The sequence below is a fragment of the Coturnix japonica genome, chromosome W, assembly GCF_054131305.1.
Source record: "Coturnix japonica strain WE chromosome W, WE-NBRP24, whole genome shotgun sequence".
NCBI classification, from domain to species: domain Eukaryota; kingdom Metazoa; phylum Chordata; class Aves; order Galliformes; family Phasianidae; genus Coturnix; species Coturnix japonica.
Window position 1 is genome coordinate 21,914,140 of NC_140701.1, and position 15,373 is coordinate 21,929,512.

A 15,373-nucleotide genomic window follows, 5' to 3' on the forward strand; every position below is an offset into this window, starting at 1 on the left:
ATATTCTGGAATCAATGAGTCATAATTTGTTACAAAGCATCATTTTAAAGACAATGTGTCTTCTTTTGGGGATGAAAACCAGTAATTTAGGGAGAAATTGCTATTTGTAGGGATGAAAAGCATTAGTTTGGGAAGAAAACCATAGTTTTGCAAGGATGAAGAGTGATACCTAAGAGTGTACTTTTGATTTCTGGGATAAGTATCGATATTCATGTGACCTACTGTTGCCTTGTGTAAGGTAACCTAAAGAACTACGTCCATCATTGAGAATGTGCATCTGACGGCCCCATGACCAAGTTACACGCTGATCAGACCAATATGGTGAGCTGTAAAATGGCGTTTAATGAACCGTGTGAGACCCTTATATAGGGCTCCAATTTCAGCCTCATACATATACATTACCGAGCACGGGGAGGCCTATCGCGTTACATCCCGTGAGTTCGTGCCGCCTAATACATCATTTCCCCTTCTCCATGCTCGATAAAGTATGCCCCGTTACATCCCGAACGCTAATCCTTAATCCTAATATAAAAATGTTAGTCTCTATAATTTAAACTTAATAAGTTATCTAAAAAGTGAGGTAGACAAGCTACAGAGGTAGGTAGTGCAATATCTAATAACATCAGTAGTTTTCTAATGATTATATCCAAGGCATCTTGGGTTTATACAGTTCCTTCTTCTTCTCAAAGTTTATCATATACCCGTTGGTACTCCATTTTTTCGTTAAACATTCTTTCTATCATACGCTGTAAACAACCCTGGACACACTGAAACAAACAAGGTAAGCAAATCATTAAAGCTAAAAAGAATAAAATACCTATGATTAATACTTTAAGAAACTGCTTAAGCCATGGGCCCAGATTACCAAACAGTCCCTCCAACCAGCTTCCGAATGCATCATCTATTGCGATCTTCTTCGTGTGTTCTTGCATCCATTCCAACTTCCTATGTATCGAATCGCTGTGGTCGCTCAGATTGAAACAACACATCCCTTCAAAGTCCTTGCACCCGTGCCCTTGAGCAAGCAGCAGAAAGTCAATTGCAGCTCTATTTTGAAGAACAGCGTGTCTGATGTTGTTAACGTCCATCAGGAGTTCCGACAGGACTGCTGTGGTGACATTAGCTTGCTTCACGGACCAGCATGCCAATCTCTCAATTTCTCTTAGGGCCTGGGCTGAAGCTACTCCCGGAGCTAAGACGGATGCAAAGATCCTAGCTGTGGGACCCCACAGCTGAACCTCATCACTACAGTCCTGGTCCAATGTTTTTATTGACCTTTTCTGGCGTCGAGCTCGATCGATCTTTTTCATAACACTTATCATTGCAGTGTGATTGGGAGCCAACAATGTCAGCTTTCCCAAATAACATGGCCCCCCAACTGGATTCTTTGGTATCCCTTGCCAAGCTCTATCCCCACATATCAAAAATATGTCCTTAGGAAGGGCCTTGGCTGTACCATTGCAGTTTATTCCTTCCCCAGCTAAAGGTTCCTTTCGAGAACAACAACCAGAACATGCCAGATCGTCAGGGCCCCAGTAGCATGAGAGATTATAGGTGGACCCGTTAGGATGACGTACCACATACTTCTGATTGTAAGAGAGCCACCTCCCACCCTGCTTTATGCATTGGTCTGCAAATCCATTCTTGGAGCCATCCCCGGAGCAGGGACGGGAGAATCCCTCCACCCTTTCAGCTGAGAAACCACAATATGCCCCTGACAAGCTATATGTGTCAAATTGAATGGGGTTAAGTAAAGTAAAGGGTTCCGACCCAGTTGTTCCCGAGAATGGTGCCCCATTCCCGAGTAGGCCTTCCCATACCCTGCGATTGGACAGTTGACCCGGTGTCCTAAAACCCGAAAAATACAAACATCTAACCGGGCGTTCCCACTTTTGAGAGTTCTTATTCCATGTTACGTTACCAACCGATTGGGATCCAAGAAGCTGCAACTCTGGTGGATCCCAGGGCAAGGAGGTGTTCAAGGATCTAATAAAACATGCAGACATTCTGGCCCAGTCAGTGAATTTAGACTCAAATGCTTTCATAAAGAAAACTTTGTCCACTGCATCTCTCTTGCAGTTGTTCTTATGCACATATCCGTTGAACTCCTTTGGGTCCCACCTGGGTACACCTATAAGGCATGTTCTAAACGGTGATGTGGCTGACTGCAGGCTAAGGCAGAAATCTTTCTGCCCAGTTCGATTAGACCATGTAACCCAAATATTTTCTGGTTGTGATGTTAAGTGAGTACCCTCTCCCCCGGTAATGAATGCAATTACACAAAGACACACAGCAAGTGATACAACAGATGTCCTTCTCGTTGGTACTAGCAGCAGTTCTTTATCTGTTCTTTTTCCTTTTTCTGAAGAGTCACTTCGCGGTTGCGGCTGGCGGGTTCCCATCAACCATGCCTGAAAAGAAAGTACTCAGCTTTCTATTAGTTTTTTGTTTCTCCTAGATCACCCCTATGGGTGATCGTCGTATCAGGCTTTATCTTTCTTGACGGGACCCATAAAATTCTCCCCGATTCTCTGTCTTTTACAGCAGCATAACCTCTGCCCCAAACTAAAACAGACCACCCTGATTCCCAGGTACCATCATCCCTTTTTATCTTTACCGGTAGCCCCTCATCAATGATTGTTGGTCTCCAGTGTCTCTGTATTGGGGTGTGCTTACTCTCTCCTCGCTCAAAATGGTTGACTGCATAAAGTGCTCGCGCCAATACTTCAGCCTGCTGGGCTAGTGGGATCCTGCCTTTGTGACCATCCCCCTCCCCAAGGACACATATCTTGTCCTTCAAGAGACGGTTGGCCCTCTCGACAATTGCTTGCCCCTGGGAATTCCCAGGGATACCTGTCGAATGCGATATTCCCCAACGCTCGAGCCAATCCTGAGTGGATCGTGAGATGAAGCACGAGCCATTATCAGTCTTGATGTGTTGTGGCAAACCGAGGGCCGCAATGGCAGTGGCCCAGTGTTGCTGAGCTGCAGGAGAGTTAGCACGCGCATGCTGGGTGGCTATGATGATTGTCGATGATGTGTCAATTGTGACCGCCAACCATTGCTTTGGTGCCATGCGTTGTTCGAAAGTGAAGTCAGTCTGCCAAATATCTAGAGGAGAGAGCCCCCGAGGGTTAACTCCCGCCCCCAACACAGGTGCTGAATTACAATGCGGACACGTTTGAACCACGTCTCGGGCGGCAGATAAAGGAATGGAGCATGTTCGTGACAAAGCTCGTGCTCCAATGTGCAGAGTGGAGTGTAAGTCACGTGCTTTCTGAAGGGTGAACACCTGTCCACCAGCAACCCGGTCAGCCATCGCATTCCCAGTTGTAAAGAACCCCGGTACCTCCGAATGACTGCGGACATGAAGAATAGCCACAGGTGCAGATCGGAAGGCCAGAGCCTCCTCCAACAGAAAAGCAATCTCAGTGCTAGGCACACCCTCATTGCCCATGCGAAGCAACAACTTTGCCACAAAGGCTGAATCGGTGACCACATTACATGGAATTTCTGGCCACAAGCGTAAGGCTATTGCTACAGCCCTGGCTTCAAGCACCTGAACACTGACCGTTTTATCTGTTATCAGCTTGTGCTCCCATTTTTTAGATGAATTCTGCCAAACCACTGCTCCCTGGCCTGTGGCAGAAGAAGCGTCTGTAAATACAGTTGGTCCCTTCATCGGTTTGTCAAATACCCTGAGTTTTAATGAAATCTGAAGGGGTTTTGCAAGATCATAGATTGGCAGTGAGTCTGAGTAGAAGATTTTACCACCGAAGCCTTGCAAAGCAAGTAGAATGGCATCAGGTAAAGGGTTAACATTTCTAAAGGCACTTGGTATGTATATAACATCTGGCTCTTTTCCCAATGCCCTCACAGCAGCGAGCCTGATTTTTTGAAGCAAAGAGGATAGCTGCTCAAGCCAGGAGGTGAATGCTCTCACTGGCTGTACAGAGAACAGCCACCAGAGCGGACGTGGCCGGGAACCCAGAGTATGTCCGAGAATCCCCACCGCCCCATCTTGGCACTTGGTAACCGCCCCCTCTAGGGGTTGATCAGGGCTCCATCGAGCAAGAGCATTGGAGGAGCAAGCCTGCAAGATTTCCTGCCAGGCCGAGTCCATCTCTTGTGTCCACGCTCTCTCCTCTCTGGGGTCCGATCCTTTCAGCTGGTCATAAAATGGTTTCATAATACGCAGAGGTATGCCAAGGGCATTGCGCACCCACTGGATAGCCCCCACCAGCTTCTGGACATCCCACAAAGTCCTAATGTGGGGTTTAATATCCAAGCCTTGGGGTGCTACCATTGTGGGTCCAAAACGGTAACCCAAAAATTCAATCCCTGGCCCCTTTTGAATCTTTTCTTGGGAAATAGTAAAACCCGCCGTGGTGAGAGCTTCAACCACCCGCCTTTCCAAGTCGTGTAATTGAACCTCACTAGGAGCCGCAAGCAACAGGTCATCCATATAGTGAGCAACTCGACAAGCAGGTAGCATTGCTCGGACTGGCTCAATTAGCTTGCCCACAACAAGTTGGCAAATTGTGGGGGAGCATGCCATACCCTGAGGGAGTACCTTCCAATGGTACCTCTCAGCAGGCCCTTGGTTATTAACGGTGGGTACAGTAAAGGCAAAGGCCTCTCGATCCTGGACTGCCAAAGGAATGGAAAAGAAACAATCTTTAAGATCGATAACCACCAAAGGCCAACCCTCAGGTACAGCTGATAGTAGAGGGCTGCCCTGCTGCACCGGACCAAAGAGGATGAGCTGAGCGTTAACCATGCGGAGGTCATGTAACAGCCGAAACGAGCCTGATGATTTTCGAATGACAAAAACAGGAGTGTTCCAAGAACTAAGAGAGGGTTCCAAATGACCTAAAAGGAGTTCTCGTGAAACCAACTCCTTGAGCGCTGTTAATTTTTTATAAGGAAGAGGCCACTGATCTACCCAAACAGGACAAGCATCCTGCTTCCAGCGCAAAGGAATGGCGTGTTTTATTGCCAATTGGTAGACAGTGGCCCTTACCATAAATTTGTCATGCGAACCCCTAAGGCGTCAAGGAAGTCTCGGCCCAAAATTGTGCCTGGAACAGACCCAATCATAGGTTCGATCAGTACAGGTTTGTCTATGGAGTCATCCCTATTGACAAGGGCGATTTCCACCTGTTCCGCTGACTCGCCAGCTGACACTGTACCTCCAACCCCAGAGATGGAATTCGTCAAGGCAAGAACTGGCCAAGCTGGTGGCCAGTCCCTTTCTGCTATTACCGTAACATCCGCTCCGGAATCAAGCAGGGCGGTGATAAGGATGGAGCGAGGAATCTTTTTATAAGGCAATTGTCCCATATATGTCAAGATTATCTTGACTATGGGGCGCTTGCTGAGGTCCATAGTTAGCGCCACTGTGGGCGAGAGGTCTGGCCTCTCCCCCTGAACGAATTCGATGGGATGGTAGGCCCAACTGCTTGATTGTGGGAGGGACCCAGGGCCTGAGGTGCCCTCCCAAAATCGTTTCCCTGCGGCATGATAACATATTTCCGGCACTGTCGGGCCTCATGACCCAGCTTGCCACAGGCCTGGCACTTTTCTCTACTCCTATGCCCCTCTTCTTTAGCTGTACACTGCGTCTTGTAATGGCCAGTCTGGCCACACTTAAAGCAAGGGCCTTTAGATCGATCATTTTGTATGGCCATAACAGAAAGCCATGCGCTTGCTAGCCCTTCACTGGACAACGGCGTTGTTTGTTGTTTGTCCAGTACATACTTAATAATTTCACCAGGAGTCTCAAGATCTTCAGGAGCCGCTCGAATGATATCCTTAATCTCTTTATGAGCCTTTTGCTTCAGGCAATCCTTTATAACAGAAGTCAGCGCTTCCTTAGGCAGTTCCGATCCTTCTACTGCCCGTATCAATCGATTGGCAAACTCAGAGAATGACTCTGAGGGACCCTGCATAATCTCTGACCACGGGGCTACAGGCTCTGCTTTTCTTATAAAGTGTATAAAAGCAGAGGTAGCCGCCCCCGTGGTGGCAAGCAGCTCTCCTGGGCGGAGGTCCCTAAGCTGCCTCTCTGCAGATCCAGCCAAATCCGCAGATGAACCTGAAAGCCTCATTAAATCAGTTTTTGGATCTCCCTCCTTCCCATTTGCTGGATGCTGTGGATCGCGCGCAGCCTGTGCTAAAACAGCTTTGAGTTGTATTATCCACTCCTCCTTCCACACAGTAAACTGTACTGGTTCGAGGGCTACTCTCATAAGGCTTTCAATATCATATGGGAGTAGGGGACCTGGGGCTACGAGAGCCTCAAAGGCACTCATTGTCATCGGGGATCTCAATCCCTTTTTGTCAATCGCCTCTATAAACCGAGCAACTGCTTTTGCTTCCAAAGGTACCCAAACCGGTCCCTCCTGTTTGACTACAATTGGGAACACCGCCCAGTCCCACTCCTTGAGCCCCACCTCTCGCATTGTATCGCAAATGTCAGTCCAATCAGTGGGCTTACGCGATATCTCTCGCTCCTCCCACTTCTCCCCCCTCCTCCGGGGAACCACGACCGACTGGGTGGGGACAGGCAATTCCTTCCGTTCCTCCCCTTTCTCCTCCCCCTTCGCGGGAGACGAAACCGACGGGGTGAAGGCAGACAGTACCTTTTGTTCCTCCCCTTTCTCCTCCCCCTCCTCGGGAGGCGAAACCAAAGGGGTAGGGGCAGGCAGTACCTTTCGTTCCTCCCCTTTCGCGGGATGAGGTCCCTCCTCCGGGGGCGGGTCTAGGGGTGGCTTAACGCCTCCACGGCGCGCCTCCCCCCATGACTCTCCCTCCCTCGGACAGGACCCACCCCCCTCAGGTGAACGAAAGCTCTGCAAACAGGGGTATAGGCGGGGATAATATGGCGGCACCTCCCCAGATGAGGCAACTTCCGCCATCCCTTCCGGAGTTGTTTCGGGCGCCGCCATGGCCATTGTGAAAACGGCCGGCGTGGTCGGCGCCATCTTGGGTACGGAGTCGCCGCAAGGGAGCGGTTCCTCCGCACCCTCCGGGACCCCAGACGTCCCGGAACCCACCCCAAAAACCCCATTCGCGACTGCCTGGATCTTTTTCTCCTCCTTAGCCGCTTTAAGCGCACCCAGGACCAAAACCCAGGTTTTTAACTCCTCCGCCTTATAATCGTTTGTTGCTCTTAGGAGCAGGGCAGCGGTGAAAGATTCCCACCGCTCCGAATCGAGCAAATTACAAGGGGAGGGTGAAAGCTCCGCTTCCTGCAAAAAGGTAATAACGGCAACAATCTCCTTCTTAGAAGGAGCATTCCTACCGCAGTGGGTTTTACAAACCCGTAATAGTACCTTTGTGACGGAATCCATGTTTTTTCTGGTGCTCGACACCGTACGTCCTCGCACCCTTTGTATATATACCCGGGCCCAAAGTCCCACGGTCTTCCACGGTCTCACCGCAGGATAATCAGTAGCTGCAGTCAATATATCGCCCCTCCGGCGCTTCCACGGGATCTAACCGTAGGATTCGCGTCCGTCTCGCGGTTAGCCGTCGCACACTCACTCTCAGGACTGCCTCACACGGGGCACCAATTGTTGCCTTGTGTAAGGTAACCTAAAGAACTACGTCCATCATTGAGAATGTGCATCTGACGGCCCCATGACCAAGTTACACGCTGATCACACCAATATGGTGAGCTGTAAAATGGCGTTTAATGAACCGTGTGAGACCCTTATATAGGGCTCCAATTTCAGCCTCATACATATACATTACCGAGCACGGGGAGGCCTATCGCGTTACATCCCGTGAGTTCGTGCCGCCTAATACATCAACCTACTTCTAAAATTTGTCAGAAATCGATATTTCTGTTGGAAATGTCTTTCTTTTTTAGATGAAAAGAGTTATTCTGGAAACAGTGTGTCATATTTGGCTACAAACAATGATTTTGTAGAGAAATCGATTTCTTTTGGTGATGGAAACCACCTTTATGTTTAGAAAATGCTGTTTGTAGAGATGAAAACATTATTTTGGTAAGAAAACCATATTTTTGCAAGGGTAAAGAGTGATACCTAAGAGAGACCTTTTTATTTCTGGTATAAGTATTGATGTTCCTGTGAAATTTTTCTAAAATCTGTCAGAAAAGGATATATCTGTTGGAAATGTCCTTATTTTGTACAGGAGAAAAGGTATTGATGTTAGTAACGTCCTCAATTTGTAGAAGAGAAAAGGTATTCTGGAAACAATGTGTCATATTTTGCTACAAAGCTTCATTTTGTAGAGAAAATGTCTTCTTTTGTGGATGAAAACCAGTATTTCTGGGATAGAACGCTATTTTAAAGGGATAAAAAGCATTATTTTGGTGAGAAAACCATGTTTTTGCAAAGAATGAAGAATGATTCTTAGGAGAGAACTTTTTATTTGTGGGATAGGTACTGATATTTGTGTGACATTCTTCTAAAATTTGTCAGAAATCAATATTTCTGTTGGAAATGTCCTTATTTTGAAGAGGGAAAGAGGTATTCCAATAACAGTGTTTCATATGTTGCTGCAAGGGACCATTTGTAGAGAAAACGATTTCTATTGGGGATGAAAACCAATTTTTTGGGTAGAAAATGCTACTTGTAATGATGAAAAGCTTTGTATTGGTAAGAAAATGAATTTTTGGCAAGATTCAAGAGTGATACCTTAGAGAGAACACATTTTTTTCTGGTGTAAGTATTGATATTAGTGTGAAATACATCGGAAATTTGTCTGAAATGGATAATTCTTATGTTAATGTCATTATTTTGTAGGGGAAGACAGATATTCTGGAATCAATGAGTCATAATTTGTTACAAAGCATCATTTTAAAGACAATGTGTCTTCTTTTGGGGATGGAAACCAGTAATTTAGGGAGAAATTGCTATTTGTAGGGATGAAAAGCATTAGTTTGTGAAGAAAACCATAGTTTTGCAAGGATGAAGAGTGATACCTAAGAGTATACTTTTCATTTCTGGGATAAGTATTGATATTCATGTGACCTACTTCTAAAATTTGTCAGAAATCGATATTTCTGTTGGAAATGTCTTTCTTTTTAAGATGAAAATAGTTATTCTGGAAACAGTGTGTCGTATTTGGCTACAAACAATGATTTTGTAGAGAAATCTATTTCATTTGGTGATGGAAACCACCTTTATGTTTAGAAAATGCTGTTTGTAGAGATGAAAAGCATTATTTTGGTAAGAAAACCATATTTTTGCAAGGGTAAAGAGTGATACCTAAGAGAGACCTTTTTATTTCTGGTATAAGTATTGATGTTCCTGTGAAATTTTTCTAAAATCTGTCAGAAAAGGATATATCTGTTGGAAATGTCCTTATTTTGTAGAGGAGAAAAGGTATTTCTGTTAGTAACGTCCTCAATTTGTAGAAGAGAAAAGGTATTCTGGAAACAATGTGTCATATTTTGCTACAAAGCTTCATTTTGTAGAGAAAATGTCTTCTTTTGGGGATGAAAACCAGTATTTCTGGGAAAGAACGCTATTTTAAAGGGATAAAAAGCATTATTTTGGTGAGAAAACCATGTTTTTGCAAGGATGAAGAATGATTTTTAGGAGAGAACTTTTTATTTCTGGGATAGGTACTGATATTTGTGTGACATTCTTCTAAAATTGGTCAGAAATCAATATTTCTGTTGGAAATGTCCTTATTTTGAAGAGGGAAAGAGGTATTCCAATAACAGTGTTTCATATGTTGCTACAAGGGACCATTTGTAGAGAAAACGATTTCTATTGGGGATGAAAACCACTTTTTTGGGTAGAAAATGCTACTTGTAATGATGAAAAGCTTTGTATTGGTAAGAAAATGAATTTTTGGCAAGATTCAAGAGTGATACCTAAGAGAGAACACATTTTATTCTGGTGTAAGTATTGATATTAGTGTGAAATACATCGGAAATTTGTCTGAAATGGATAATTCTTATGTTAATGTCATTATTTTGTAGGGGAAGACAGATATTCTGGAATCAATGAGTCATAATTTGTTACAAAGCATCATTTTAAAGAGAATGTGTCTTCTTTTGGGGATGGAAACCAGTAATTTAGTGAGAAATTGCTATTTGTAGGGATGAAAAGCATTAGTTTGTGAAGAAAACCATAGTTTTGCAAGGATGAAGAGTGATACCTAAGAGTATACTTTTCATTTCTGGGATAAGTATCGATATTCATGTGACCTACTTCTAAAATTTGTCAGAAATCGATATTTCTGTTGGAAATGTCTTTCTTTTTTAGATGAAAAGAGTTATTCTGGAAACAGTGTGTCGTATTTGGCTACAAACGATAATTTTGTAGAGAAATCGATTTCTTTTGGTGATGAAAACCACATTTACGTTTAGAAAATGCTGTTTGTAGAGATGAAAAGCATTATTTTGGTAAGAAAACCATATTTTGCAAGGGTAAAGAGTGATACCTAAGAGAGACCTTTTTATTTCTGGTATAAGTATTGATGTTCCTGTGAAATTTTTCTAAAATCTGTCTGAAAAGGATATATCTGTTGGAAATGTCCTTATTTTGTATAGGAGAAAAGGTATTTCTGTTAGTAACGTCCTCAATTTGTAGAAGAGAAAAGGTATTCTGGAAACAATGTGTCATATTTTGCTACAAAGCTTCATTTTGTAGAGAAAATGTCTTCTTATGGGGATGAAAACCAGTATTTCTCGGAAAGAACGCTATTTTAAAGGGATAAAAAGCATTATTTTGGTGAGAAAACCATGTTTTTGCAAGGATGAAGAATGATTCTTAGGAGAGAACTTTTTATTTCTGGGATAGGTACTGATATTTGTGTGACATTCTTCTAAAATTGGTCAGAAATCAATATTTCTGTTGGAAATGTCCTTATTTTGAAGAGGGAAATAGGTATTCCAATAACAGTGTTTCATATGTTGCTGCAAGGGACCATTTGTAGAGAAAACGATTTCTATTGGGGATGAAAACCACTTTTTTGGGTAGAAAATGCTACTTGTAATGATGAAAATCTTTGTATTGGTAAGAAAATGAATTTTTGGCAAGATTCAAGAGTGATACCTAAGAGAGAACACATTTTTTTCTGGTGTATGTATTGATATTAGTGTGAAATACATCGGAAATTTGTCTGAAATGGATAATTCTTATGTTAATGTCATTATTTTGTAGGGGAAGACAGATATTCTGGAATCAATGAGTCATAATTTGTTACAAAGCATTGTTTTAAAGAGAATGTGTCTTCTTTTGGGGATGAAAACCAGTAATTTAGGGAGAAATTGCTATTTGTAGGGATGAAAAGCATTAGTTTGGGAAGAAAACCATAGTTTTGCAAGGATGAAGAGTGATACCTAAGAGTGTACTTTTCGTTTCTGGGATAAGTAATGATATTCATGTGACCTACTTCTAAAATTTGTCAGAAATCGATATTTCTGTTGGAAATGTCCTTCTTTTTTAGATGAAAAGAGCTATTCTGGAAACAGTGTGTCGTATTTGGCTACAAACGATAATTTTGTAGAGAAATCGATTTCTTTTGGTGATGAAAACCACTTTTATGTTTAGAAAATGCTGTTTGTAGAGATGAAAAACCTTATTTTGGTAAGAAAACCATATTTTTGCAAGGGTAAAGAGTGATACCTAAGAGAGACCTTTTTATTTCTAATATAAGTATTGATATTCCTGTGAAATTTTTCTAAAATCTGTCAGAAAAGGATATATCTGTTGGAAATGTCCTTATTTTGTAGAGGAGAAAAGGTATTTCCGTTAGTAATGTCCTCAATTTTTAGAAGAGAAAAGGTATTCCGGAAACAATGTGTCATATTTTTCTACAAAGCTTCATTTTGTAGAGAAAACGTCTTCTTTTGGGGATGAAAACCAATATTTCTGGGAAACAACGCTATTTTAAAGGGATAAAAAGCATTATTTTGGTGAGAAAACCATGTTTTTGCAAGGATGAAGAATGATTCTTAGGAGAGAACTTTTTATTTCTGGGATAGGTACTGATATTTGTGTGACATTCTTCTAAAATTGGTCAAAAATCAATATTTCTGTTGGAAATGTCCTTATTTTGAAGAGGGAAATAGGTATTCCAATAACAGTGTTTCATATGTTGCTGCAAGGGACCATTTGTAGAGAAAACGATTTCTATTGGGGATGAAAACCACTTTTTTGGGTAGAAAATGCTACTTGTAATGATGAAAAGCTTTGTATTGGTAAGAAAATGAATTTTTGGCAAGATTCAAGAGTGATACCTAAGAGAGAACACATTTTATTCTGGTGTAAGTATTGATATTAGTGTGAAATACATCGGAAATTTGTCTGAAATGGATAATTCTTATGTTAATGTCATTATTTTGTAGGGGAAGACAGATATTCTGGAATCAATGAGTCATAATTTGTTACAAAGCATCATTTTAAAGAGAATGTGTCTTCTTTTGGGAATGGAAACCAGTAATTTAGAGAGAAATTGCTATTTGTAGGGATGAAAAGCATTAGTTTGTGAAGAAAACCATAGTTTTGCAAGGATGAAGAGTGATACCTAAGAGTATACTTTTCATTTCTGGGATAAGTATCGATATTCATGTGACCTACTTCTAAAATTTGTCAGAAATCGATATTTCTGTTGGAAATGTCTTTCTTTTTTAGATGAAAAGAGTTATTCTGGAAACAGTGTGTCGTATTTGGCTACAAACGATAATTTTGTAGAGAAATCGATTTCTTTTGGTGATGAAAACCACCTTTATGTTTAGAAAATGCTGTTTGTAGAGATGAAAACATTATTTTGGTAAGAAAACCATATTTTTGCAAGGGTAAAGAATGATACCTAAAAGAGTGTTACCAGTGGTCCCTTTCACGCCAGGATTCAAGGGTTAAGCCTCCGCGAATCCGGCATCCTCCAGCCGGGGCCCATTTAACTACACGTTCACACCAATATGGTGAATAGCTAAATGGCGTTTTATTGTGTGTGTTAGCGGTTTAAATAAGCCGCTATCTACTTTGTCTACACCCCTTCTACATATGCATAAATCCTTCTACATATGCATAACCGAGCAGGGGAGGGCCTATCGCGTTACATCCCGAGTGTTCGTGCACGCCTAATGCAACATTTCCCCCCCCCCATGCTTAACAAAACCATGCCCCGTTACAACGCAAGCGCCGATCCTAATCCTAATATATAAAAGTGTTAGTCCTTATACAATTTAAACTTTGTTACATATTAACTATAAAGTGAGGTATACAGGTTACAAAACATGCAGAGATAAGTGGTGCAATGTCTTACAATGTTAGTGGTGTTCTAATCAGTATGTCCAAGGCATCTTTGGTTATATTATACAGTTCATCCTTCTGCGCAAATCTTCTTGTATATCCGCTGGAACTCCATTCTCTCATTAAGCACTCTTTCCATCGTAAGTTGTAAGCAACCCTTCAAAGTCCTTGCACTTGTGCCCTTGAGTCAGCAGCAGGAAATCTATTGCAGCTCTATTCTGTAAAACAGTATGCCTGAAAAAAAGTTCTCAGCTTTCGATTAGTTTTCCGTTTCTCCCAGACCGCCCTTTTGGGTGATGACTGCATCAGGTTTTATTCTTCTTGACGGGACCCATAAAATTTTTCCTGATTCTCTATCCTTTACTGTGGCATAACCTCTTCGTTCAAAATGATTGACTGCATAATGTGCTATGCCAATACATCCGCCTGCTGGGCTACCGAGATCCTACCTCTGTGATCTTCCCCCTCCCCAAGGACACCTGTCTTGTCCTTCAGGAGACGGTTGGCCCTTTCCACAATTGCTTGTCCCTTGGAATTCCCAGGGATGCCATTCGAGTGCGATATTCCCCAATGCTCAAGCCATTCTTGAGTAGATCGCGAGATGAAGCACCAGCCATTGTCTGTCTTGATATGTCGCGGCACACCAAGGACCACGATGGCAGTGGCCCAGTGTCGCTGAGCTGCAGGGGACTTAAATGTTAACATAATCATTACTCAATCAAAACCGTGACTGACAATGCACTAAACATAAGGTTACATGTAAGGTCATAATTTTTTGAGTTGACATATACACACTGATGCCAGCTTTCATTTTAGACAATTCTATAAATGGAAATTTCAAAGCTAATGTATTATTACTTATCAACAACTATGAGGTGATAAACCACCAAAAGGAGAGAGAAGGAACACAATAGTAGTGAATGTGATAGGCAGTGCCTGCAGGGCATCCCCTGCTTCAAAGTGCACTTTGCCTTTCTCACCCATCTCAGATTCTCTCCTGTTTTAATTCTTGCTAACAAACCACTATATTAGATCTCTCTACAATACAGACTACTCTGAGAAAGTTATTTACAGCTATAGTTACTTATTCCTATTGTTACTTGCTTTACCCTTAACTTTCTTCTTTTTTTTTTTTTTTTTTTTTTTTTTTTTTTGGTAAGCTTTTCTTGTTGACCTACTCCTACTCCTACTATAGTTACAAAAATCATCTATGGGTAGTAATTCTTGGTGCAGTACAGAGTGAGATGCACCTGTATCTGCCAGAAAACAAATATCTTCGCACTGCTGTGTGCACACTGCATTCAGCCCACTGGGGGCAAAACTCATCCTGGGATCTTCAGGACCTGCTCTAGTAAAGCTGCCACCGTTTCTCCCAACTCCACCACCACAATTCCCCCTCCATACAATTTCCAAGCTCCATCAACAAATTTGTCCAAGTCCTCTACCCTAGTTCCCTAAATGAGTATATTATTGGGAGAAAATGAAGACATTCTTGCTGGGACTAGCAAGAGACCTTCAGAGGTGCAAACAGGTCTGCAGACAAAGAGGGAGAAAACCAAAAGATTGTAACAATTCCTGCCAGACAGACCATCTTGGCATGATCACGGGATATCTAGCTTGTGCACCTGGCATGGGTGTGAGCAGATACTATATAGGCCATTGGCAAAACCTACCAAAACTGAGGCGGTTTGGAGTGAGTGGCAAGAGACCATGGGTTCACGTATGACCAAAGCTCAATCAGCTGAGCTGTCTGTGTTACTCGGAATGCAATTGGTGCTGCATTCTTATCCCTGTCTCGGGCCTCTACTACCCACACCAAATTATCACTTACTTTGTCTGTAATTCGGGTCCCAGCAGGGGTAGTGATTCACACTAAACTAGGGGCAGTTGCACTCCCAATGTTTTGCTTTTGTCCCCATTCGGAAGTAACGATTTGTTTACTTTCACAAGCGGCGGAGGAGGGGGGTAGGCAGTGAGGGGGGGCAGTGCGGGGGTTTGCGTTCTCTTGCTGGCACTTAAACTTCTCTGGCTAGAGCAGGTCACATTCGATATTTTAACTCACTGTTCTTCTGTAACCTTTTTCCTGTTTTTTGTTTTTCACAATTCCACTATTCGTACCCTCAATTACA

General features: G+C 42.7%; 1 protein-coding gene across 1 annotated transcript; it reads right to left on the reverse strand.

The window, feature by feature from the left end:
• Positions 1-319: 319 nt before the first annotated feature.
• On the reverse strand, positions 320-7,812 carry LOC146754593 (uncharacterized). Its single transcript, XM_085527804.1, has 4 exons — positions 5,396-7,812; positions 5,024-5,258; positions 2,596-4,850; positions 320-2,425 (listed from the first exon to the last, which is right to left on the reverse strand). The coding sequence occupies exons 1-4, from the start codon at positions 7,353-7,355 to the stop codon at positions 684-686; spliced, it is 6,192 nt and encodes a 2,063-aa protein (XP_085383930.1). The 5' UTR covers positions 7,356-7,812; the 3' UTR covers positions 320-683.
• Between the last annotated feature and the right edge of the window lie 7,561 nt (positions 7,813-15,373).